This window comes from Aristolochia californica, unplaced genomic scaffold, assembly GCF_029961685.1.
Source record: "Aristolochia californica isolate CCGP_79_NKW_82.1479 unplaced genomic scaffold, dmAriCali1.0.hap1 SCAF_13, whole genome shotgun sequence".
NCBI classification, from domain to species: Eukaryota; Viridiplantae; Streptophyta; class Magnoliopsida; order Piperales; family Aristolochiaceae; genus Aristolochia; species Aristolochia californica.
This window is the reverse complement of record NW_027181804.1, coordinates 26714919-26741009: the sequence shown is the minus strand read 5'-3', so window position 1 is coordinate 26741009 and position 26091 is coordinate 26714919. Positions and strand designations below refer to the sequence as shown.

At 40.1% G+C, this 26091-nt stretch overlaps 1 protein-coding gene across 3 annotated transcripts; it reads left to right on the top strand.

The window, feature by feature from the left end:
• Positions 1-23765, top strand: LOC137948153 (golgin candidate 6). Of its 3 annotated transcripts, none has more exons than XM_068794124.1 (20): positions 1-210; positions 1449-1524; positions 12455-12507; positions 13425-13552; positions 13655-13707; positions 14121-14267; positions 14398-14471; positions 14616-14685; positions 15126-15179; positions 15274-15369; positions 16037-16087; positions 16251-16340; positions 16489-16602; positions 16691-16762; positions 18001-18186; positions 20789-20892; positions 21091-21139; positions 21269-21334; positions 21623-22396; positions 23004-23765. In XM_068794124.1, the coding sequence occupies exons 2-20, from the start codon at positions 1480-1482 to the stop codon at positions 23469-23471; spliced, it is 2694 nt and encodes an 897-aa protein (XP_068650225.1). In that variant the 5' UTR covers positions 1-210; positions 1449-1479; the 3' UTR covers positions 23472-23765. The 3 variants fall into 3 exon arrangements, with proteins under 3 accessions (XP_068650225.1, XP_068650224.1, XP_068650223.1); XM_068794123.1 differs by having other exon boundaries at positions 1-219; XM_068794122.1 differs by lacking the exons at positions 1-210; positions 1449-1524 and adding an exon at positions 12270-12317.
• Positions 23766-26091: the final 2326 nt, after the last annotated feature.

Genomic DNA, 26091 nt, shown 5'->3' with positions numbered 1-26091 from the left:
GTTACTTTGACGTTTTGGCCACTATCAGTTCCTTCCCCAATTTGGAGAGAACTTTGCTCCATCCCTGACTTTGCTCCACTACGTTCTCTAGCCGTCCTCTCTTGCCTCCACGGAAAGAGCCAATGTTAGTACCGTTATCAAGATCGCGGCCAGGGCTGTCACCGTCTTAAATTTTCCAGTAGATATAGAGGAGTCAGGAAGTTGGAGTTGGTAGGAAGAGTAATCTCTCCATTCTAGTTTCTTTCCCTCTTTGTGCAGTAATTTTTGTTGTTTGTTTTAGTTTTCTTTCATGAATTACGAATTATAAAATCCCTACTTGTTAGGTTCTGTTTGTCGTTCTAATCTGAAAATGTTGTGGCCTTTTTTATGGCAACCATTTGATGTCGACAATCGAAGATTGCTTTTGACCAAGTTTTGTCTTCGCATCAAATAAAATTTGCAATAAGAAAAGGAAATGTTTGAAGAGATGGTCGATTGCAGCGCCATCAGTTTGCGAGCTGATAGTCGCGTGTGAAGGACAAGCGAAACATGTCTGTTGATCTTATTTTTTCAGCTGAATTCATGTTTACTGGTCAGATTCCTATGTGAAATTTTCGGATAAATTTCTGAGCATTTGCGGATATGTGATTCGGAGACTGATCTCATTATTATCTCATTATTTATTGGTTACGCTTTCTCATTGATTAGTGGCTTTCTCAAAGTAACGAAGTTCAGTGCTTCATATTTAAGATTTTTCCAATATTCGAGGTTAAGATAAACTAATAACATTTTTTTTTGTCTTTATTTGTTGGAGACCTCATTGCGCTGTGGCACTGACCTTTGTAGTGCGGTTGGGGTTGAAAATGGCCCTGACAGAAACGGATGAAATCCTATTGTGATCTGCTCGGGACTAGGTGCCAGTGCAAAATATATCTATTTTTTAAGTTGAATGCTGATTTCCTGGACCTGCCTCTTTCCTCAAACCAAAGAATTTGCTGTTTTGTTGTTTTATTATGTAGTTCTAGTTTTTGGTTTTAAATAGAAATAAGCATGTTATCAGCCATGATTTCACTTTGACCTGCCAATATACTTTATTTGTAGATATCTAGTATGTGTCTGCTGGGGGGTTGTTAGACCATCCTTTTTTAGCGTCCTTGAGTAAAATCAAAATCATATCATCACTACTAAAAGTGCGCATCTTTCTTAGGTTTATAATTTCCTCTCCTCTCCTCTCATCTGCTTTTTCTATCTACTCAGTTTTTTGTTAGTGGTAGGCTGATCCGTTGAAACTCATTTGATGACAGTTATTTTCTTTACAAATCGTAGTTTTTAGATGAAAACTGTCGTGAGGTGCAGCATTTAGGGCTGGTGTATAGGTGTTCCAATGGTTTATGGGTCAACCAATCATAAAAAAATTGTCTTCCTTTATTTGGATAGAGTTGAATAACACAAGCTTTTCTTGACTTCAGGTAAAGATATCTCCATATTCCTGAGAAATTAATGGATTTCAAGCTTGGATCTATCAATTTAAAAGGTGTTGCTCAGGTATTGTCTATTGATTTTTGTGTTTTTCTTTCTTTCACTACCTTTTTATGATTTTGTCTTTGTTTGTTGCTATTAAAGGTTCCATTCTTTTAATGATTTCGTGGCCTTATTATTGCTATTAAAGGTCCAATTATTTTGGAAAAAAAATTGCCTAGCTGTTAGCATTTATATTTAATATGGTCTGTAGAAATTTTATTTTTTGGGATCAAATGTGCATTCAAGTTTGACTTCTTCTTTCAATATGCACTAGCATGTCTCAGAATAGGTTATAGGATATGCTATATTTAATGCTGTATGTCTCATGCCATGCGTTAGAAAATTTATACTTGCATAGTGAGATTTTTTTTTTTTTTTTTTAATGTTGTGTAATTGTATTAACAGAGAAGAGGGCAAGAAGCCCAAATAAGGTCCCAATTACATCATAATTGAAACTTAACCAGCTAAAATGAATTTCCTTTTGAGACTACAAGCTGGTGCTATGAAGTCCCCTCCTTAGCTAGGGTAGCAGCTGATGAGTTTGCTGATTGATGGTCATGCTGCCAAGATGCCTGGTGGTCCCCTTTTCCCCTTACTGTTTAATATCATTGGCTAGTATTTGAATGTTATGATCTGCTGGGATTTACCTACTCCGCCCTTCCAGAAATGTATTTTCGGCTGCCCCTTATTACTACAAAACCTGACAAGATCGTCTGGTCCCTGGTTATTTGAAAAACTGGAAGCAAGAAACTCTACCTAGAAGGGGAAACTATTGTCGAAAGATGGACGGTTAACTCTATGTGCATGGTGGGCCTGCCAATATTCTATTTGTCATTTCTTTCTTTCCTGGTTGGTGTAGCAAGCAAGATTGAGCCAATTAAGAGCAGATTCCTATGGAAGAGTGCTTCTAATGGTTTTAAGCACCAGCTTGGTGACTGGGCAGACTTTTGTTAACCAAAAAAAATTGGCATGGGGGTTGAGCTGGGAATCAGAAGAGTTAGAGAGACTAGTCAAGTTTTGCTTCTAAAATGGCCTTGAAAATTTAGCATTCACAGAGATTCAGCATCAAAAGATTTGGTTGCCAGCAAGCTAGGGATATAGGATGGGACTTGGTGGATGGAGGGTGGGAATATTTGTCACCTTTCATCCATTTGGAGATGCCTCTTCTATTAGTGCAAGAGTTCAAAAAGCAGTCAAATTCTATGTAGGAAAACGGGATTTGGTGAGGTTCTGGACCGATTGGTGGCTTGGTGATGGGCCTATTAGATCTTTGCCTTACCACCAAGCTGAACCTTCTTATTGTTAAGGCCTGAAAAATTATGGATCCTAAAAAATAATGGAATGCTAATATTTGTGGAGATCTGAATAAGGAGGAGACTGCTGAGATCACCAGTTTAACTGACCAGCTAGAGGGACTTCACTTTAGAAGATGTGAGGTACTCACTGATTTGGACCCCTTTGACTGTGGAGAATTCTTGGTTGCTTGAGCCTATGGTTGACTAGCACGATGCTTTCGCCTAGAATTCCTTCTCCTCCTCCCTAAAAAAAGGTTCTTCATTTGGAGTGCAGCTTGGGGGCAGAATTCTCACCTTTGACAATCTCAGAAGGAGAGGAACCACAATCAACAGCAGCATACACACCTTATATGGAATTCATGATGAAGGGGTGATTTGCTTCTCCATTGCTTTTTCTCTTGGGGCATTTGGATGCACTTCATTAACAAAAAGGGATGTAGTTTCGACCTGTCTCATCACCTGCCAGAGCTGCTTGGGATGGGGATTGGAATCAGGCTGCCGAAAATTGTAAACACCTCTCAGCCCACATCCCTTGGGGGTTATGGCTGGCTAGGAACAATCACATTTTAACAACAATATGAGCAACCACGAAAAGGTGATTAGTGGGATTTCTGGTTCCATCTTTTCCTGGCTCAGCATTCAAAAGGAATTCTAATGCCTCAATGGAGGCATTATCAGGAACAATTGGAACCTGGTGGCGCAGCTCTCCATTCCCTGAAGCAACCATGTTGCTGCACGGAAGCCTCATCCCTAGGTGCCATTAAACTGAGCTCTGATGGTTGCCCGATTGGGAACCCTTGGCTAGTGGGAATTGGAGGGGTCTTCAGATCTCATGAGGGCATCTCTATTGCAGCCTACTTGGACCCAATCAGTATTGCTGATCTTACAATTGCTGAGCTTCCGATCTTTAGGTAAGGCTCCCAAATTTACAAGAACTCAATTCGGTGCCCCCTTTGGATTGAAGGAGACCATAACCTAGTAATTGGCTGGTGTGCAAAGGAAACCAAACCACCTTGGAGACATTTTCAGACCTTCCACAAAATCATGGACCTCATTTCTGACTGTAATTGTGTTTGGGCAAATGATGTGGCTGACTTTTTAGCAAAACAAAGTGTGTCCCTCCGATTCCCTTATTTTGTCTCTATTTGCTGGAATAAAATATCCTTTTTCTAAAAAAAAAGACACTTGGATTATAGCCGTCAGATCAGTAATTTTGGAGCATATATCTGTAACACAGATGCATGCTTCATATTTTTTAGTAATACAAAGTAATGTTTTTGATGGCCTTAGTGGAGATTGCCATATGCAGCGCTATTCAATTGGTACATGTCAAGATGTATGAAGGCGTAAGGCTAACCATGCTTTATGGAGTGGAAAGTTAAGACCTCCAAGAAATCACATCTGAAGAAGATGAGGGTGGAAGTGATGAGAATGTTGTGATTGTTAAATAGTGGACTGGACTTTTTGGCTCAATAGCTGCATGGGTGTATCTAGTGTGAGGTCTTCGTTTCAAGTTGCACCAGGGTAAGAGGGGGAAAGGTGGGCTGTTTAGATAGTCATGTTTGCAAATCTATGAGATATGAACAGAAATGGCCAAGTGAAAAACAATAAGGAGAAGCAACATTAGACAAGAACATCCATGCAATCATTTAAGATCGTTTTTGCAAGTTCAGCAAGTGCCACAACATTAGACAGGAATAGAGGATGTTGAGCATCAGATCCTAACTAATGTTTTGGGATAGCGGATCCGCTATTCCATTGTTTTGAGATGTCTAGCGGAGGCTCAGTAGTGCATCAATGGAAAAGTCTGTGATGTTGGTATGGACTAAGCCTGAATATGGCATCGGTGGAGGTGGTAAGGAAACACTTGAAGAAGAATCTGGAATGGAACCACCAAGTGAAAGAGTGGAATGGAGAAAAAATTTATGTAGGTCATGACCTCATTAGGGTTTTCTTATTATGGGCTCTTGAAATCTCATGAATGGATTTTAGTAGAGATGTCTGTTACCGTTGTTAAAGAAAAAACCAACCCTAACATAGTTGGGATAAGTCCACGATCTTGATGTGATGATGTAGCAAGTCAAATGATGCAAAAAAAAAAAAAAAAGCTAGTCTAAGGCAGCATTTGAGTAGAGGTGAGACGGAGGATGAAGCCATGGTGTGGCCAGACACCAAGGAAAATGACTGTGTAAGTCCAGTGCACAGCAATGGCAGCAACGGCCAAGGCCAAGTGCAAAGGCACGGCCCAGAGGGGCACACACATATGGCTGACCCGGCATCAGCTACAGCAAAGGAAGACACCCTTGAGCTTGCCAAACGGATGGCCAAGCAACAAGGTGCACAACAACCCCAGCAGCCAGTCCAGACACAAGGCAGCACGCCAACAGACAGTTCTGGCGGGGCGAAATGGGGTTGCTGGCACCCATAGAGTCCTGGCGGGGCGAAATGGGGTTTCCAGCACTCCAGCGCCAGCAGGACTCCAGGCGCCAGCAGAATCCTGGCGGGGCGAAATGGGGTTTCCAGGACTCCACCGCCAGCAGGACTCCAGACTCCAGGCGCCATGCGCCAGCAGAGTCCTGGCGGGGCGAAATGGGGTTTCCAGGACTCCAGCGCCAACAAGACTCCAGGCGCCAGCAGAGTCCTGGCGGGGCGAAATGGGGTTTCCAGGACTCCAGCGCCAGCAGGACTCCAGGCGCCAGGCGCGTGCCAGCAGAGTCTTGGCGGGGCGAAATGGGGTTTCCAGGACTCCAGCGCCAGCAGGACTCCAGGCGCCAGGCGCCAGGCGCGCGCCAGCAGAGTCCTGGCGGGGCGAAATGGGGTTTCCAAGACTCCAGCTCCAGCAGGACTCCAGGCGCCAGACGCCAGAATTCGGATTTTTCGGATTCTGGCGGATTTCTTGGCATTTTTAGAGATTTCTAAAGCCAAAGGAGAGGTTATAAATAGAGGGGCCTCTCCCATTGTAAGGAGGTCGAAAATCCTTAGTATTCTTTACTTTTCAAGTGTATAGAGAGAGTTTTTAGCCTTGGCCTTCAAGAGTGTTTGGCCATCCTTTGTAATCTTGTATTCTTAATACAAAGTAGGCTTTTCTCTTCTATATCTTGGTCTTTTCATTGTCCCATTTGGCTGGCAACTTCTTGTGTGAAGTATTGGTTGGAGGATCCGAGGCTCAAGGAGGCTGACTAGTTCTTCGGAAGAGCTAGGCCGCACGGGGTAGATATTCCGCAAGGCAAGACGGACTTAGCCTAAATCTAACCGCGTGACAACTGGTATCAGAGCGTGCGTTGCAATCAATGGCTTCCACAAGTGGAGAAGATGCTTCAAGAGGCAAAGAACAAGTAAGTGATGTTAACTTTCGTTTTTCTACTCTTGAACATCGTTTGGACAGTGTTGAAAACCTTTGTACGAACTGGGAGGAGTTCGTTCAAAGGACGATTGAGGAGCATCAGCCAACTCCGAATTGGCTGAGAGGATTTGAGGAGGACGTCCATTTTGCCATGGCTGTTATGAGGGTGGAGATGGAACGATTGGGGAAGGACGTCAAAGACCTCACTGGAGAGCTGCGGGCAAGACTTTCTTTGTGCGAACTAGCCTTAGCCAACGGAGGGGCTGGTCACACACAAGCAAAGATAAAGGTGCCTGAGCCAAAGTCTTTCGGTGGAAAGAGAGACGCAAAGGTCATAGATAATTTTCTATGGCAAGTGGAGCAATACTTCCATGCGAGCAAGCTCACCGACGAGCAAGCTAAGGTTAGTACGGCTGCCATGTTCTTGTCTGATGATGCTGTTCTTTGGTGGAGAAGACGCATGGGAGATGAGCAAGAGGGAGAGGACCCCGTCCACACTTGGGAAGATTTCAAGAGGGAGCTGCGGAGGCAGTTCTTTCCGGAGGATGTCGAGTACCAAGCAAGGAAGGAACTTCGTGCATTGACGCAGAAAGGTACAATTAAAGAGTATGTACAATCCTTCACTTCCCTTATGCTTTGTATTTCCAACATGACGGATGAGGACCGTCTCTTCTCCTTTCTTGCTGGCCTTCGTCCATGGGCTGAGCAAGAATTGAGAAGACGAGAGGTAAAGACACTAGTTTCAGCGTTATCTACGGCTGAAAAGTTAACCGAATACGAGAGGAGGAATGATTCGGTTAACAAGGTGTCCAAGGAAAATAATGGTAAAACAAATTTTAAGAGGAAGGAGAAAGGGGAGAAGAAGCCATGGGTAAAAGATACCAAGGCTAGGCCGGAAGAGAAGAAGAGAGGGGACAAACAGAGGAAGAAGGTCCATTGTTTTATATGCGAGGGAGAGCACTATGCGAGGGATTGTCCTAAAAAGAGACTCCTCAATGCTGCTCAAACAGAATCTGACAATGGAGGAATTGAGCCTAGGATGGGTTCTCTAACCCTTCTCAATGCTGCTGTCCGTTCCAGGGAGGAGAAGGCTGCTCCACTTCCGGTAAGACCCTCAAGAGAACTTCTTTTTATATCACTAACACTTGCTGGACATACTATTAAAGCAATGGTGGACACTGGCGCCACCCACAACTTCCTTTCGGAGGAGGAGGCTAGGCGCCTAAGGATACGAGGAGAGAAAGATGGGAGCAAAATGAAAGCCGTAAATTCTGCTGCTCGTGAGGTCCAAGGCATTGCCAAGAATGTACCGGTGGTGATAGGCAAGTGGGTTGGATTTCTGAATTTTACCATTGTTGATATGGATGATTTCAAAGTAATTTTGGGAATGGAGTTTTTCACGGTTTGTAGGGCTTTTGTTATGCCACATGTTGGGGTAGTGGGGATTATGGACGAGAAAAGTCCTTGTACTGTTTCTGAAGTTGAAGATGAAAAAAATAAAGATTTAATGCTATCAGCCCTCCAGCTTAAGAAAGGTCTTAAGCAGGGCTGTTCTACTTATATTGCTTCTCTTTGTGCTATAGAACAGGATGAGGCCACGCCTACTCCTAAGGAGATACAAACCGTTTTGCATGAGTATAGAGACGTCATGCCGGAACAACTCCCAGCGAGGTTACCACCTAGGAGAGGGGTGGACCATCGCATAGAGCTTGAACCCGGAGCAAGAAAGCCAGCGCAAGCACCATACCGAATGGCGCCCAAAGAGTTGGACGAATTACGAAGACAACTCAGCGAGCTGCTGGATTCGGGGTTCATAAAGCCAAGCAAAGCACCTTATGGAGATCCTATACTGTTTCAGACTAAAAAGGATGGAAGTATGAGACTATGCATCGATTATAGGGCGCTCAACAAGGTAACCATCAAGAACAAGTACCCTATTCCCCTTATTGTTGATCTCTTTGATCAATTGAAGGAGGCAAGAGTTTTCTCCAAGCTGGATTTACGAAGTGGTTATTACCAAGTTCGGATAGCTGAAGGAGACGAAGAGAAGACTACTTGTGTAACGAGATATGGGGCTTACGAGTTCATGGTTATGCCCTTTGGCCTAACCAACGCACCAGCAACTTTCTGCACTCTCATGAACGAGGTATTTTCCGAGTACTTAGACAAATTTGTCGTTGTGTATTTGGATGATATCGTGGTGTATAGCAAGAGTATGGAAGAACACAAAGAACATCTTCGAAAAGTGTTCAAGAAATTGAGACACAATCAGCTATATGTCAAGAAGGAGAAGTGTTCCTTTGGGTTGCAAGAGGTGTCCTTTCTTGGACATTGGATAGGGGAATGACGGATATGGATGGACAGCAAGAAGGTGGAGGCTGTGCGTGATTGGTCTATCCCTATCAAGGTGCGTGAGCTTAGAAGTTTTCTTGGCTTGGCAAACTATTATAGGAGGTTTATCAAGGGTTTCTCAGCTATAGCAGCCCCCTTGACCGATCTCCTAAAGAAGGACCAAAAATGGCGATGGACGGACTCATGCCAAAGAGCATTCTAGCGGCTGAAGGATACCATGATGGTTGAACCGGTGCTTCACCTTGCTGATTTCAGCAAGCCATTTGAGGTACATACCGATGCCTCAAATTATGCCATTGGGGGTGTGCTAGAACAAGAAGGACACCCAGTCGCTTATGAGAGTAGGAAGCTCAATGAAACTGAGCAACGGTACACTGTACAAGAAAGAGAAATGACGGCGGTAGTGCATTGTTTACGTCTTTGGAGGCACTATCTTTTAGGCTCCAAATTTATTGTAAGAACTGACAATGTTGCTTCTAGTTACTTTCTTACACAGAAAAAGCTCAGTCCAAAACAGGCCCGGTGGCAAGATTTCTTGGCCGAGTTTGACTTTGAGATGATGTACAAGGCGGGGAAGGCCAATGGTGCTGCCGACGCACTGAGCAGGAAGGTGGACGCACCTAACTCTTATGAGGAAGAGACCAGCCAGAGCTTAGCGCACATGGCGCAGCAAGCACCAGCATCATACACGCATGCGACAGAGGAGAAGACGCGTGCGGCTGAATTCCAGCATACCGCAGCAGCCGGTACTTGCTTCACGCGCACCACGCGCGGTGCGGTAGCAGCTGGACAGGAAGAGGCGCGCGGCGCGAGCGTAGGCGCAGGAGATATGTGCTTTGCGCAAGGCAAGCGCGCGCGCAGGGGGGACCATCTTGGCGCAGAAACAGAAGATGGGACTTTGCGATTACAAGCCTTAGCAGCAATTACACAGGTTGGTACATCGTTGCTAGACAAGATTCGCATTGGAATTCGCCAAGACGCCCAGGCTTACAGCATTGTACAAGCTGCTGCCTTGGGCGAGACGAGAAGATTCTGGCTTGACGACGGATTGCTCAAGACCAAAGGTAATCGACTTTATGTGCCTAAGTACGATAACCTACGGCGTGACCTCTTGAGGGAATGCCATGATACCTTGTGGGCAGGACGTCCAGGTCAAAGAAGGACGTTGGCCTTGTTGTCTGGCCAGTATTATTGGCCAGACATGGAGAATGATGTGGAGGAGTTTGTGCGCACGTGTCTTATTTGTCAACAAGATAAGATCGAACAACGCAAGCCGAGGGGTTTGCTACAGCCCTTACCTATTCCAAAGCGGCCGTGGGAGTCTGTTTCAATGGACTTCATCTCTGGATTACGTAAGAAAGATGGGCTGGCGTCTATCATGGTGGTGGTAGACAGATTTACGAAGTATGGTACATTCGTAGCGGTGCCAAGTGATTGTACAGCAGACGGAGCAGCTAGAGCTTTCATGGCACATGTGGTGAAGCATTGGGGTTTGCCCACAACGATTATTAGTGATCGTGACCCCAGATTCATGGGAAAATTCTGGACCGAGTTATTCAAACTAATGGGAACATCACTATGTTTTTCCACTAGTTTTCATCCACAAAGTGACGGCCAAACCGAGCGGGTAAATGCTTTGTTAGAACAGTACTTACGCCATTTTGTTGCAGCAAATCAGAAAAACTGGCCAGACTTGTTAGACGTGGCCCAGTTTTCATACAATTTGCAGAAATCAGAATCAACCGGGCACAGTCCTTTCGAGTTGGCGACAGGACGACAGCCTTTGGCTCCCATGGGTCTCTTTCCAGACACTTCACGGAAAAGTCCAGCAGCTCATCAGCTGGCGAAGAGGTGGAAAGAGAAAACGGAGCTGGCACGGGTCTTATTGCATAAGGCAGCTAAGAAGATGAAGAAACATGCTGATTTGAAGAGGAGGGAGTCTTCGTTCAATATTGGTGACCAGGTCCTTCTCAAACTTAGACCTGAACAATTTCGTCACCTAAGGAGCAAGAACAAAGGTCTTTTGAAGAAATATGAAGGACCCTTTCCTATCATTGAACGGGTAGGCAACCTCGCCTACAAATTGCAGCTGCCGAAAAGGTTTAAGTTCCACAACGTTTTTCATGTATCAAACCTTAAACCTTATTTTGAAGACCCGGACCCGGAGAGAATAGTTGATCCAAGAGCTCCCATGGATATATCTACTACCTTTGACAATAGGGTAGAGTATATTATTGCAGACCGAGAGGAACGCCAAAGGGGCAAGCCCCGGAGGACGCAATACTTGGTCAAGTGGCTGGGTCAACCGGAAAGCGAGGCAACATGGCAAGATGCTGCCGAGTTATGGCAGTTCGAAAAGGAGGTGGCCGACTATCGCCAGGGGTTGCAGACGAGGGCGTCTGCCTTATGGCGGTGGGAGTATGAGACGGAGGATGAAGCCATGGTGTGGCCAGACACCAAGGAAAATGACTGTGCAAGTCCAGTGCACAGCAATGGCAGCAACGGCCAAGGCCAAGTGCAAAGGCACGGCCCAGAGGGGCACACACATATGGCTGACCCGGCATCAGCTGCAGCAAAGGAAGACACCCTTGAGCTTGCCAAACGGATGGCCAAGCAACAAGGTGCACAACAACCCCAGCAGCCAGTCCAGACACAAGGCAGCACGCCAACAGATAGTTCTGGCAGGGCGAAATGGGGTTGCTGGCACCCATAGAGTCCTGGCGGGGCGAAATGGGGTTTCCAGCACTCCAGCGCCAGCAGGACTCCAGGCGCCAGCAGAGTCCTGGCGGGGCGAAATGGGGTTTCCAGGACTCCACCGCCAGCAGGACTCCAGACTCCAGGCGCCAGGCGCCAGCAGAGTCCTGGCGGGGCGAAATGGGGTTTCCAGGACTCCAGCGCCAACAAGACTCCAGGCGCAGCAGAGTCCTGGCGGGGCGAAATGGGGTTTCCAAGACTCCAGCGCCAGCAGGACTCCAGGCGCCAGGCGCGTGCCAGCAGAGTCCTGGCGGGGCGAAATGGGGTTTCCAGGACTCCAGCGCCAGCAGGACTCCAGGCGCCAGGCGCCAGGTGCGCGCCAGCAGAGTCCTGGCGGGGCGAAATGGGGTTTCCAGGACTCCAGCGCCAGCAGGACTCCAGGCGCCAGACTCCAGAATTCGGATTTTTCGGATTCTGGCGGATTTCTTGGCGTTTTTAGAGATTTCTAAAGCCAAAGGAGAGGTTATAAATAGAGGGGCCTCTCCCATTGTAAGGAGGTCGAAAATCCTTAGTATTCTTTACTTTTCAAGTGTATAGAGAGAGTTTTTAGCCTTGGCCTTCAAGAGTGTTTGGCCATCCTTTGTAATCTTGTATTCTTAATACAAAGTAGGCTTTTCTCTTCTATATCTTGGTCTTTTCATTGTCCCATTTGGCTGGCAACTTCTTGTGTGAAGTATTGGTTGGAGGATCCGAGGCTCAAGGAGGCTGACTAGTTCTTCGGAAGAGCTAGGCCGCACGGGGTAGATATTCCGCAAGGCAAGACGGACTTAGCCTAAATCTAACCGCGTGACAAGAGGATTCAATAAAATGTGCGTGATGTCTGCCAGGTCAGGTTAGTTTTCAGTTTAACAAAGTTTCTATTTCGTTTTCACCAGTAATGCCTTGCAATTAACTGAGTCATTATATCTATCACGAAAGTTTCTTGATCCAAGGATTACTAAGTAACGATAAATGAAACATGTCACTTTCTTTCCAGTTTTCATCATTTTGTTATTTTGTCTAATATCTTATTCATTGGAAGCTTGATGAGTTACAAAATGGGCTATTGGCTAGTGACATGCCTTCTTTTTTTGGTAATCTTTTTTCAATACTTTTTTGCCATTTTACTTTTAAATTTTTTCATGCCCTTTTTAATGAAGTTCTTATTATTGTTGAAAAAAAATGTTTTTGCAAGTATAAATTAGAAGCTAGTTTTGGATTTCTTGTGCAGGGAGTTGGTGGGTTTGTTTTCGGGAATGAAAGTCCTAACAGTAATGAGGATAGGTGAGTTATAGTTTCTTCTGAATGATGAAAGCTCTCTTGAAGTTTTTGACATGATGACTGAAGTCTAGGCTATTACATATCAACTCCAAATAGTTGTTCAATTCCTGTTTACAATTTTCAGTTTTTATGAGTTTGTTGCTTTGATGGATAATTGGTGCCCATCTTGAAGGAAAATGATACAATATTCTAATAAAGAAATAAGTAATGGAATTTGCAGTTTGGGCTGCTGGGTTTCATGTTTTCTGGAATTTTCCTGGAAATTGTTCACCATCATGCTGTTTTGTTTTTGCATTTGAAACATAGTAGAAGCAGAACCTTTTTGAAGTAATGGATTGGGAGGCAACTGATAAGAGAGAGAGAATGGAGAACATGGGAGGAAAGTAGATGCATAAAATAACAAAATAACAATGCATAGATAATAAAATATTATGACTGTATCAGTAACTGTCATCTAGGCATTTTAGTTCTAGTGATGTTAGTTGCGTTGGCATTTGCAATGTGTCTCTTTGATTATTAAGCGTCTTACTAGGGATGTTCAATTATCTCCATGCTCATGAAGGGGCCATGATATCTATCCAATCAATTTGAAACTGTTTAGTTAAATCTACTGCATGAGAAATGGGTGAGCATACTTACCCTTTGTGGTTAGCCACTTTGACCTTTCACATTAGATGACTTGACACTTAATCATGATATGTTTCTGCATTAATAATAGATTAGTTACTATGTGGCAGGTGGTTGCTGTTTACTTATTCATTAATATATCATCTGTACTCCCATTAGTTGGACCCACATGATTTGTAATGAATTTCAATTGTTGTGGCCAAATATGTTACTATGTGAACATTTGATATAGAGACATATTTGCATTTGCAATTATCTAGCAGATGTTTATAATTTATTAACTGCACCAACAGCTATATGGAACGCTTGCTTGATCGAATAAGTAATGGAGTTCTAGCAGACGATAGGCGTGCTGCAATGGCTGAACTTCAGTCTCTTGTGGCTGAAACGAATTCAGCTCAGCTAGCATTTGGGGCAATGGGTGAGTAATTCCTTACCATGGAGAGGCAATATGTAGTGCTATTGTCTTTTTTTTTTTTTTTTGTACTTTTCACGTAGCTTGCTGGTACTTTCTTTTGAACAGGATTCCCAGTGCTAATGACCATCTTGAAGGAAGAGCGAGATGATGTTGAGATGGTTACACATTTTCCTTGAACTTTATCTCTTCTTCCTTAAGTATTGATATGTTTATCTGCTGTAATTACTTAGTAAATTAATAGCTTAGTCACTAAGTAAGGTGAAAGAAAATGTAATTGTCCATCAATTTCACAGCATCATGTTTTTTTTATCTTTTTATTTTCATTTTTTTATCACATGAATGAAGCTTTTTAAATGACATTGATTCTTTTTATTGCGTTGTTCTTTAATGCAAAACATTTATCATCTATTGAAGTGACAAGTTAATAGTCCACTCTGCATCAATACATATGTGGTGTCCTACTGTTACTGTTCTGTCTGTATTGTTCAAATTTTAGTAAATCTGTGTGCTGTGGTGTATTGCTTGAAAATGGAAAATGGAAAACTAATTTATCTTACATTTCACGTTGCAGGTTCGGGGTGCACTAGAGACTATGGTAGGTGCTTTGACACCTCTTAGTTCTGCACATGGACCTAAAAATGAGGTTCAGCCAGCTTTACTGAATTCTGATCTCCTTTCTAGGGAGCCGGACAGCATTTCTCTCCTGTTAAGTTTACTGGTGAGAGTTCTAAGTTGCATTTATTAATCTATTTAAAGTCAATTCTGATAAGTGGCATGTGTTTTCTTTATAATTGTGGTTTATGCCTGTACTACACCTTGATCACTTTGTTGACTTGGACCTTTGGCAGTCTGAGGATGACTTCTATGTCCGATACTATACACTCCAACTATTGACAGTTCTTTCTACACATTCTTCCAATAGGTATACTTATTTTTGGTAGAGAGTGTTGATGTGCACTCTTACTCTTTCCCTGACTTTTTTTTTTTTGAGTAGCTACTCCTTACCTGAATGTTACCTGGAATGCATTGACTTCTCTTACTCGTGAATGAAAACTTCTTATTTCAGATTACAAGAAGCAATTCTGACCATTCCTCGTGGGATAACTTGTCTGATGGACATGCTAATGGACCGTGAGGTCTGGCTTTTTTCTTCAACTTCACTCATTCTTATAATTCCTCATTTTCTGTGAACTTGATCTAGGTATTTCCATGAAATTTATGACATGATGAAAGCAAACGTTCTTGGCCTGCTTAATGGAAGTGTTAATGTGCTTAGTATGTGCAACTGAATTATCTGCATTTGTTTTCTGTTATTGTGAACCTGTGGATATAAGAAAGTCAGGCAGCAAGCTTTTTCTGTTCTAAGTTTGTAATCTTTTTCTCGTTTAATACATTATCAATTTTATATAAAAAAAATCAGGCAGCAAGCTTTAATTTTTTTGTCTTTGTTTGAAATGTCTTTCTGCAGTTATATTGTTTTTTTTTGTTGATATCTAGCAGTGTAGCATGGCACAGTGTCTATCTTTTCTGTAGATGCTTCTGATTTCTTGAAACTTCTCTTGTTGCTATTTGATAGGTTATAAGAAATGAAGCTTTGTTACTTCTCACTTACTTGACTCGTGAGGCAGAGGTGATTTTCTTACCTTTTCATTGTTTCATATTCTTTTTTGTTATTGACGTTATCCACACTTATTTCTTACTGATATTTTCTTATTCACTTCCAGGAGATTCAAAAATTTTTGGTTTTTGAGGGTGCATTTGAGAAGATATTCAGTATCATTAAAGAGGAAGGGGTTTCAGAAGGTGGTGTTGTTGTACAGGTGATTTTCGTGGTTGTTTGATATTGACATGCTTGCCTCTCTGCTATGCTAGTCTCTCCAATTCTAATGTTTTATTCTGCTGCGTTGTTATCATTCAAGTACTTAATTTGCTTATTCTGCTAGTAAAGTGGTTGAGTATTATGTAAATGCCTAAAACCATGTCTAAACACTAGAAAGGTGTTTGAAGCTGTTATTATCAGCTGTTATAAGTATTGCTAAAACTGTGAAGGCATGATCTTTTTTTTAGCTTCCTTTAGAAAAAAATAATTAAGGTTTTTCTAAAAAAAAAGAAAAATCTAATGCTTTTGTCACCAAAAAAAAATGTAATCCTTTGGTATTTAGACTTAGATAATAATAATCAAGGATATGGAATCTTCTTGCATTTTCTCCAAAAAAAATAAGAAAAAAAAGCTAATCCTTTTGTCACCAAAAAATGGTAATCCTTTGGTATTTACATTTAGATAAGGACATGGAATCTGCTAAATGAAACAGTCTTTCCTTCTGCGATGCTAGAAGATATACACCTGTAGTCTCCTTTTTTTTTCTTGACAATTTTTAGCAGTATTGACAATCGTGTCTTTTTCAAACACCAAAACTACTTTTGATGTACTTAAATTTATACTTCTGAAGTGGCATTGCCTATACTTATCTGTGAATTTTATAACAGGATTGCCTTGAATTGCTGAACAATCTTCTACGTAACAATGCATCAAACCAGGTTTGTGGCATTTGAAGATTTTACAAACTTCTTTTTTGGTTGAAAATGGTGATAGCTTTCATTAATTAACTGAGCATTAGTGTTACAATATAAACTGCAAGATGTTACAAACTTATGAGTGCTCAAGGACTTGACAATTTCCTGTATTATTTCCATGATGCAGATATTACTTAAAGAAACTGTTGGATTTGAGTCCTTAATATCAATATTGAAACTCCGCAAAGGGAGTGCCTACAGTTTTACTCAACAAAAGGTAAATTATACCATCTAATGGATTTGTTTTTCCTTTCATGACAAAGAGAGAAGATAAAAAAAAGCTTCTGTTGCTTGCTGGTACATGTTTCAAGGCTGACTGGTTGAATGTCTTTGTTTGTTTGATATCAAATGCATTATGCCAGTAGACATTTAATCTGCTCTGTGCTTTGGAAACCATTGAATTGCTCTTAATGGGAGGCCCAGAAACAGAACCTGGCAAAGAGGCAAATAGGTTGTCAAACCAAACAGTCTTATCCCAGGTGCTTGTTATATTATTTTTATCACTTCAGATTGAAATTCTGTTCTCTTATAATCCTCAATTGTGTCTTCATGTTTTTGGCACTGCAGAAGAAGATTTTGGATCATCTATTGATGTTGGGGGTTGAGAGCAAATGGGCTCCAATTCCTCTGCGCTGTTCGGTAAGATAAAAATGTCTATGGGGGCTGCTTTCTTGTGCATATGTGAAAATATTATATTTAATAGAATATGAAATAAAATGGAAAACTATTGTTGCTCATCAAAAAAATATGGCTGGAAAGGTGAACTTCAAAAACAAACTTAAAAATTTCGGGACTCACATTTGAAGAAAACAAAAGTAGAATTCTTGGGGGAGACGGTTGTCAATCTTCTCTGGGTCCTTCGCCAATCATTGCCATCTCAGTCTTTGGGTGGAAGGAGACTCAAAGGTGGTTAACAGATGGTGTTCCTCCCCCTCGATCCCCCTTGGGGGTATTGGCAGACATTACAGACGTTTATGATCTCTCTTCTTCTTTGGATATTGCATGGTTTCATATACCTTGATCGGCCAACTCTGTGGCTGATCATTTTGTTAGGCAAGGAATAACCCTTCAATCTCTCTGTCTCAGGCTCCTCGCCTCCTTTGTAATCTTGTGTGGCTTTTTGACTTTTAATATGAAAAAAGTAACAAGAAAGAAGGTTAAAGAGAGAGTGAGAGGGAGAGAGAGTGGAGCAGAGAAAATTGATAAAGAGACTGAGATGGGGGACCTGCACATCCCCCAACCTCTATTTATAACTTAGGGTTGAGATGGTTCAGTACAATTTACAATATTGCCCCTACTTTTAAGTAAAAACCTTAATTCTCTATATCTCCTATTCTATGTGTCCTTTTTACATGAAATTTTGTCCATAGACAGTTTGATATGTTGAACAAGATTACATCAAGGAATATAAATAACGACAATATAAAATGACCAAAATGCCCCTGTTCTTGTTTTTCAACATAATATAATCTCATTTCTCTCTCAAAAAAAAAAAAAAAACTCTTGGGAAACTTATAAGTGAAAAAGAAAAGAATAGTGAACTTTGCAAGTTCTATATGAAATAAAATGTGAAATTGAAAAGAAATTCATAATTTGTTGTGAATGATATTGGAATTTATAATGCATATGATTTTTAGAGGAGATATCTGCTAAAGCAATATTATAAATGCAATAGCACATGACTCTGGATTGGGCTTTTTCCTCAATGGCCCTCCTGTGTTTATTTATTTATTTTTTGCTTTCTCTTGTCTTCTATTTGGAAGGAAACTGACTGGAAGCAAGTCTGAAATGCTGATCCATTCCCATTAACTGTGGTTGTAGTACTAGATGCCCAGTTCTTGGTGCTTATTTTTGTATACCACAATTTTTTGTGTCAGGCACTGCGAGGCATTGGTAATCTAGTCATTAAACATCGTCAAAATCTGGACTTACTTGCAAATAAAGTACTTGGAGATGACCCACACACTGAACCAGCATTAAATTCCATTTTACGAATTGTACTGCAAACCAGTGATGTTGAAGAATTCCTTGCCGCTGAGTATGTGTTCAAGTGCTTCTGTGAGGTTTGTCTCTTGTAGTGAGTAGAATCTTATGTGGCAATCACAATCTACATATTACTTGATTCACATTTACCTGCCAGTGATTTTTGCTCTATGGATTGTTATGCCCTTGAAGAACAAATTATGTTCAGCCAGACATAATGCAAGACAAGGTTTAACATGATAAATTTAAGTTGTAGAGGAAGAAAAACATGTTGTGTTTGTTTAATTGTTGATATCTTTCTCGCGTGACATGAGGTCATATTGATTCTTATGCTTATTGAATATTATTCATCAGACCTTATGACTTATAAGGCATGTGATGAAGCATAATTTCGAGAATAGAAGATGGAAAACGGAGATTTGGTGGAAAACATTATAGAATACATAAAACTATGTTGGATTACTTGTTCTATCACCCAAAAAAATTGCTCGTTGTTTGAGAAATTCCAATGAAATATGAAGGAAATGGACAGCAAAGAATTAAGAAACTCGTACAAGATGGACAAGAATGGAACAAGGATCATTTCTGTGGACTGTTTGACAAATTATTTAAAGAGAAATAATGCACGAAAAATGCTTATTGACAATAATTATCAAATGCATTTAAAGAATTAATCTAATATACAAAAAGTTCAAAAAGCATTTAACTAAACTGCAATAAATTATTTAATTTAATAACTTTCTGGGTCAAGTAGTCTGTTTTTGTTTTTATACTTTTGAACTCTTATTTTGAGAAATGTAAAAAATATGTTATTTCTGAGTTTCCTAAAAGTTAAGGAAACGTTTTTATGTTATTTTTGTGATGTTATTTTATTAAATTTTTGTAAAGTTTCCCATAAAATCTAAGAAATGTTTTGGTTCGGCTGCTGGAAAATGAATTTTCCATCCCCATAAATTGTTTTATAAGGTGAATTACTAAATTTTGAAATTATGAATATTTGATTCTTCTAATTCATTCCCGAGCTTTTTTGCCTGTGCTTGAAAACTGATAGTGGCTTGCTCGCTTGTGTCAAAAATAATGTTTAAAGAACACTTATAGATAGGGGATAGGGAGATGATCTATTCAGCTCGTGCAAAATTTTAGCCAGTTCATATGTGAATTATCTTGTGATTTGTAACTTATTGCATAGTAGGAATTGTTGTCCTTTTTTTTGGCATTTATTTAAGGGAAGATTTTAATCTCATGAGTGTGAATAGGTCTACAGAGGCTTACAAGGAACTAACAAGGTGGTACTTTCACTTCCTAAACTTGAAGAAAATTTCAAAAACTCTGTTTTATTAAAGAGGTAATGTTGTGTATATGCACCGTTTATGTACAGGAGCTCTACAGAGACTAACTATAACTTAACCTGGTCTATAACCATGCCATGGTGTACTTCTAATGGTAAAAATCACTTCTGTTATTAAAAAGAAAAGGTCATTTCTCTTGTGGGTTATTAGCCAGTAATGAGATTGCCAGCTTTACCATGTTTGACCTTGTTAGTTTTGTGCAGGTCTTTGTTTGAAACATAACACTTCTAACATATTATTGCAATTTAAGCTTGAATGGATTGTTGGATAGGTTCTTGAATGGGACATGGATTGAACTCTGGGCACAATATGATCATCAAAGTCCCTTGGTCATGAACATAATTTTAAGTTATTAAAAAATGAACATAATTTTAAGGGATTGGGTTAGTGGTTTCTGTCATGCATCATAGTTCCAATATATACCCCAGATGTAGTTCATAGTCAGTTATCTTTTGTCAATCTTGAAATCTGGCTCCATTGGCAGCTATCTGTGCCCCTGTTTATTGGGGTAATCAGCAGCTTCATTATTTTAGGGTGGGAGGAGTTACTAGGATTGATTTGAACAATCTTTAAAACACAAGTGAAAAAGTTGAGGAATTTATTTTAGTTGCCATAAATGGAAAGAAATTTATAGATGAAGGAGATTTTAGGTCTAGGAAATATACATTTGAGATGTTACAGCTTATTAGCATCTGTAAAATACCCAACAGGTTTACAGGGAAACAGATTGTGTTGCTAGGAGATGCAATAAGTAAATTTGCCAGTGATTTTTTTTTTCTTAAATGTTGAATGACTTTTATTGCTGGAATATATTTTTACATCATGAGGGCGAAAGAGGCCCTCAACTAATACGAGAGTGGAGTCACCTGCTACTAGATATGGGGAAGAGATACCTGCCTTTTGAAGTACATCAGATTCATGCTTTGCAGCCCCAATTGTGTGCTGCCATGAAATTGCATTTTGCATGGTGTTTGATTGGGCTAGTGAAGAGAATAGCTTCTCTTATCAAATCTAAAATGATCCTGGTTTTACTGTTTTAGCAGTTTATTTGAGACAGTTTTATAAATTACTCTCTCCAGAAGTCATCTACAAATCTCTTGTTTCATTTTGTATTATTTTATATATTGAGCACAACATACTATTTTTGCACATCAAACAGAAATTTGTTGTTTCCTTTTCTTCATCCTTCCACTATCTTGAGTCTCAGCTCTTGTAAAAAACTGCTTGTACATAATGTGAAAAATTCTTCTTACAGTCAGAGGCAAAATCTCCTCTCTCTCTCTCTCTCTCTTTCTATCTTTTGTATTTAAGTGTGACTTTTGGTTCCAAGCAGAAAAATGCAGATGGACAAGTGATGCTAGTGTCCACTATGACTTCTCAACCACCCCCAACCACAAACTCTGCTCATGATGAAGATGTTAACATGTCTTTTGGAAGGTTAATTCAGAGACAGACACTTCCTTTCCCTTTTTCGTACAAAAAAGTGTATTTCTTTACATTTAAGTGCTCAGAATTCTTGGGGCATTTTCTGATTATCTGCCCAATTATCAACTTGCCACTATAATCATGGGAACTATTATTTATTTTCAAAAAGAACTTTTAACTGTTTTTCTGAAGTTGTATATTTATGTGCAGCATGCTGTTACGTGGTCTTATTTTGACAGACACTGGGGGAGATCTAGAGGTATGGAAAGAGGTTTTCTTTTTTCCTGTCATTTGACACATTCTTGATGAATATATTATCCTTCTGTTATTTGATGATCATTTACCTTTATTAAAGGGGATTAACTGTCCTATTACTTTTGGTATGCAGACTTGTTGCAGAGCTGCTAGTGTTCTTTCTCATGTACTGAAGGACAATATGCAGTGCAAAGAACGTGTATGTATTCGATTCTCCTCTTGAATTTTATTATTTCTTGCCAGCACACAAGTGGTTGATAAATGTGCCAATTTTGACAAAATATTTCGTTCTCGATTCTTTTATAATTAGGAAAAAAAACACTTTATATATGAGTTTCTTCGAGCATACCATGTTTTTGAAGTCAAGTGTTTAGAACTTTTAAAACAATGATTTTGTATGTGAGTTCGAGTATAACTAGTTCTTTGAATACCATTTGTGCAAAGTGGTTGTTTTAATTTTTCTCTAATATGTGATGAACTGTTGCAGGTGTTAAGAATTGAACTCGCCCCCCCTGCTCCAAACCTGAGCTCCTCACAGTCACTAATGCATGGAATTGTGAAGTGTCTGGCACTTGCATCTTCGATGATGAATAAAGGCAGCAATGACCACGAGCAACGGGCTTTGGAAGGAGATAAGTATTTTCAACCAATTATTCTCCGCCTGCTAATCATCTGGTTTGCTGACTGTCCAAGTGCAGTTCAGGCCTTTTTGGACTCTCAAGACCACCTCTATTATGTACTTGAGCTAGTCTCAAGCCAAAGTGCGAGTGTGTGTGTGCGTGGTCTGGCTGCCGTTTTACTTGGGGAATGTGTTATTTACAATGACTCTGATGATGCGAGAGATGCATTTACTGTAGTGGATACTATTAGCCAAAAGATTGGGCTTACGACATACTTCTTAAGATTTGAGGAGATGCAGAAAAGCATTTTTTTCATTTCTGCAATGTCACCCCAACACAGGAAGCCTCTGACACGGTCCAATACTTCTACCATGATTGAGATAGGAGAAGAGGATCAAAATAAAGCGATTGATCAGAAGAGGGACCAACCAGTTTTAGCATCTATTTTCAGTGGGCATTTTGTAAATTTTGTGAAAAAGCTAGAGTTGGAAATAAGAGAGAGTATTGTGGATGTTTTTAGTCATCCCAAGACCAAGGCTTCGGTGGCGCCTGCTGAGTTGCAACAGAAGGAAGGGGAAAGTGATGTGGATTATATAAAACGGCTCAAGTCATTTGTGGAGAAGCAGAGCCATGAAATGCAGGTGATTTTTTTTCATTTATCACATGTTTTGTTCACTCTATTTTGTTTGAATGCTTAACACCTACCAAAGTAAGACTCGAACCCAATACCTCACTGTAGAAGCCTCCTCACGTGGACCTAAGGCCCTATGGCCACAATTTGTTCTTTTATTTTATCATGTAACCCTTTTATCTTAATGCATTTATTTATTGTTTCATCATGTTATAATTGTTGTTGAAATGTTAGTTACTTTAAAATGATACCTAGTGCTCTTCTGCCTGTAGCTATATTTGCTTTCAAAACAGTGTCTTCTGTGATATCTTGAGCTCTAACCCATCTTTGTTGGTTTATAAAAGTGACAATAAATCTTCATTTCAAAAAAAAAAAAGTGGCAATCAATCTGGCCAACAGCAAGCTGTTTGGAGATTTTTATCTTTCCGATCGACATCTTCTGCAACTAACATTAACCAGGTCAACTGGTGAGAGTGATTGTCAAGGAAAATTCTTGAGGACTAGGGTCTTATGCATCTTCAGAAGCTAGATATTATACCAAATGACTCCCCTATGTGGTCCTTCAGTCGATCCCACTGGATGCTGTTTGTAATCTTGTGCTTTTTCCTTCTTGACAGGACCTTCTTGCTCGAAATGCAACACTGGCAGAGTCCTTGGCTAAGACTGGTGGAGCAGCAGCGTCCAATTCAGACCAAAAGATGGCTGAAGGTCATGAAAGAGTGCAGTCTGAGGCGCTACGACGGGCCCTTCAGGAAGCAACTCAACGAATTGAGATTCTTGAAGCAGAGAAAGCTAAAATTGAAAATGAAGCATCCATGTACAGGAACAAGGCTGGTAAACTTGAATCAGACCTGGAGAGCCTCTCAGTCGCATATAACAGCCTTGAGCAGGCTAGTGAAGAAAGACAGAAGGAGAGTGATGTGGAATTGAATGATCTACTTGTGTGTTTGGGGCAAGAGCAGAGTAAGGTGGAAAAGCTGAGTGCAAGGCTGGCTGAGTTGGGCGAAGATGTTGATTCACTGCTTGATGGGATTGGAGATGACACTGAACTCCAAGATGGCGGTGAAGTTGAAGATGAAGATTAAAGCATGACAGGGTGGCAGAGTTCAATGTTCTACTTATGTGTTGGCATGAGTGAAGCTTGCAAAGATTTCGATCCCCCTGTTTTGATAGAACGATGATTCTGAACTTCTAAAAGCTGAGAGCCGAGATGGAATGTCAAAAGTGTAACTTCAGTTCCTGTTCCAGAAATGCATTGTTTGGTCCCGGTAACGAAGGTGTGTCTTGTGTATCTCCTGTGTCCTATGTTCTAGAACCCAACTACTCTTGATATAGTCCACCGAAAAATAGCATCTTTATCGTCTACTTATTCATTGAAATTACTTCCCATTTGTTGTAACAAGAAGTGATGAACCAGTGGACATTCTGGCAAATGCGGAGGTGCCTTTAGAAAAGGTTAAAAGGGCAAGCAGACCCAATGGGGGGAAAACGGTTTGCAATATTAGGGTGCTTTTTATTAAGGTTTACACTATTTATTTTCATGTCAAATGTCCGTGTCTTGTTGGTCAAGAACATTCATTCCTATGGTGGAGTCTTAGATAGGATTCACCAATGAAAGTGAATCAATTCTCAAGGAAAGTCATGCACTTGAGCAGGTTGAAGTTTGAAGAGGAAATAGAGTGCAATTTCAACCCAACAATCCTCGTCGACTAATTCTCTTTCTAGTACAAAAAATACTAAGTCCTTTTATGTTGTTTCTTTAATACCCTATAATAACTTTTTAGTAATTAAGTAATTATTCAGGTGACTAATTAAGTACTTAATCACATAAATAATTAGGAAATTTTTTTAGTTTGAAATATTTGAGTTAAATGAGTTCAAGTTGATTATTTTTGAATGTTAGTCTATAATTGTCATATCTAAAGTCTTTAAAATGTCTAAATTTTTTATCATTCTCAAAAGTTAATTTAGTTATCACCATTAAATTACATAATTAACTAAATCATGTTGTCAATTAGTCAAATTACTTAAAATTCATTGTGAACTACTATAAATTGTTATGTTTTCAATGTATGGTTAATTACTTTTGTCCTCTTTCTCTCTCTCATGTGTTCTACTTGTCTCTCATCTTCTTCTCTCTCTCTCTCTCACTTGGACATCTCTTCTCTATTCTTCCTCTCTTTTATCGAAGAACGTAGTCTATGGAATCCTGAAAATCAACATTTTCACAAATGGGCTATTGACTACTGAAAACAAGAGATGCCTTCAAGTCGATGCATGGGCTATGCACTTCATTTCATATGAAATAAGAGATGAGGACTTGCACCTCATTGAAATGTACACAATAGTCAAGGAGATTTGGAAACATTAAGCAATATGTTTAAATAAACTCCTCTTATTGTTAAAGAAGAGAAAGAAATAGAAATTGGGGTTTCCCAAGAGTAATCTCCAACCCCAAGATTTGAGATGGGTAACAAATTAGATTTTTTTTTCTCGTTTTAGGACTTCTTTCAAAAGAGTATTGCCTAGGTGTGCCGAATTCAGAACTCACCTTATTGCAACTTTCTCTATTTTGGTTCACCTACCTTATTCGGTCTTTCAATGCATGTTATGATGAGTTTCTAGTCCTTGGTGTAAAAAAAATGGTCACTTTTGTTCTCTTATTGTCCATACTCGCGGTAGGGTGAATGGTTTAAGTATGTGTCTCACAGAAGCGCAATATCTAAGTTATGTTCAAGGGTACGCTGTGAAATCTCTAGTAGTACTTTAATTAGTCATTATTATTTTTTATCATTTCGGAATAATGTCATCGACTCACTACTTAGATGAATAGGAGTGTGCCCAAATCTAGCTTGAGTTGAGTGGAGTTAGAATGTGTACTACCGTTAAAAGTGGGTAGGTTGGTGAATCTTAACTCTTCTTTCACTTAGGGGTGCTAAAGTTTGGAGTATTGTCGAGTGGTTAAGAATGATGTTTTTTTATTTTTTCCTCATATATGTTATTGGCAAGTTGGGTCTTTTGGTGTAATGGATTCCTACCTTGAGGGAGATAAGTAGAAGGAGAAATACAAAAGAAAGAGGTATTTGGAAGAACCTACGACGAAGTGTTTCTAGAGGAGGTGAAGTTTTGATCAAAGTTAGTGACCAAAGTTTTTTGAAGACATTCAAGGAGGATAATTGAATATGCAAATTTTTAGAAGTGGCTAAGTGCAAGCGGAAGTGCGAGATCAAGTTGAAGTTGAAAATATGAGAATTCATTGCTTCATTGAAGATGTAAGTATAAAAATTTTTGTGATTATTTTATGTTGATATGCTATGTAACAAGTTGAAGTTAGAAACTCTACCTTTAGGGAGAGTGTTAGAAGAATTATACTTTATGTTATAACTGGTAGAGAAGAGGGAACCCCAATAAAATCCTCTTCCAAAATTTAACTTGAAATCATTCTTTTCCAACTCTCTCTTCTCTCAATTACCTCTTTCTTATCTTGAAAATTCATGAAATTTCACATAGCCTAAGCAAAATTGATGTCACATAAAAAATCCTTCACAAAATCTCGATAATTCCATTTTATGGTTCAAAATGATATGTACTAGATTTTCAAATAGTTGATCGACCATTTTGATGCATGAGTTCAAGTTGATTCTCTAACTTGGAAAGAGTTATTCTCCCATAGCTACACAATTGAGAGAAGTGTTGATTTGTTAG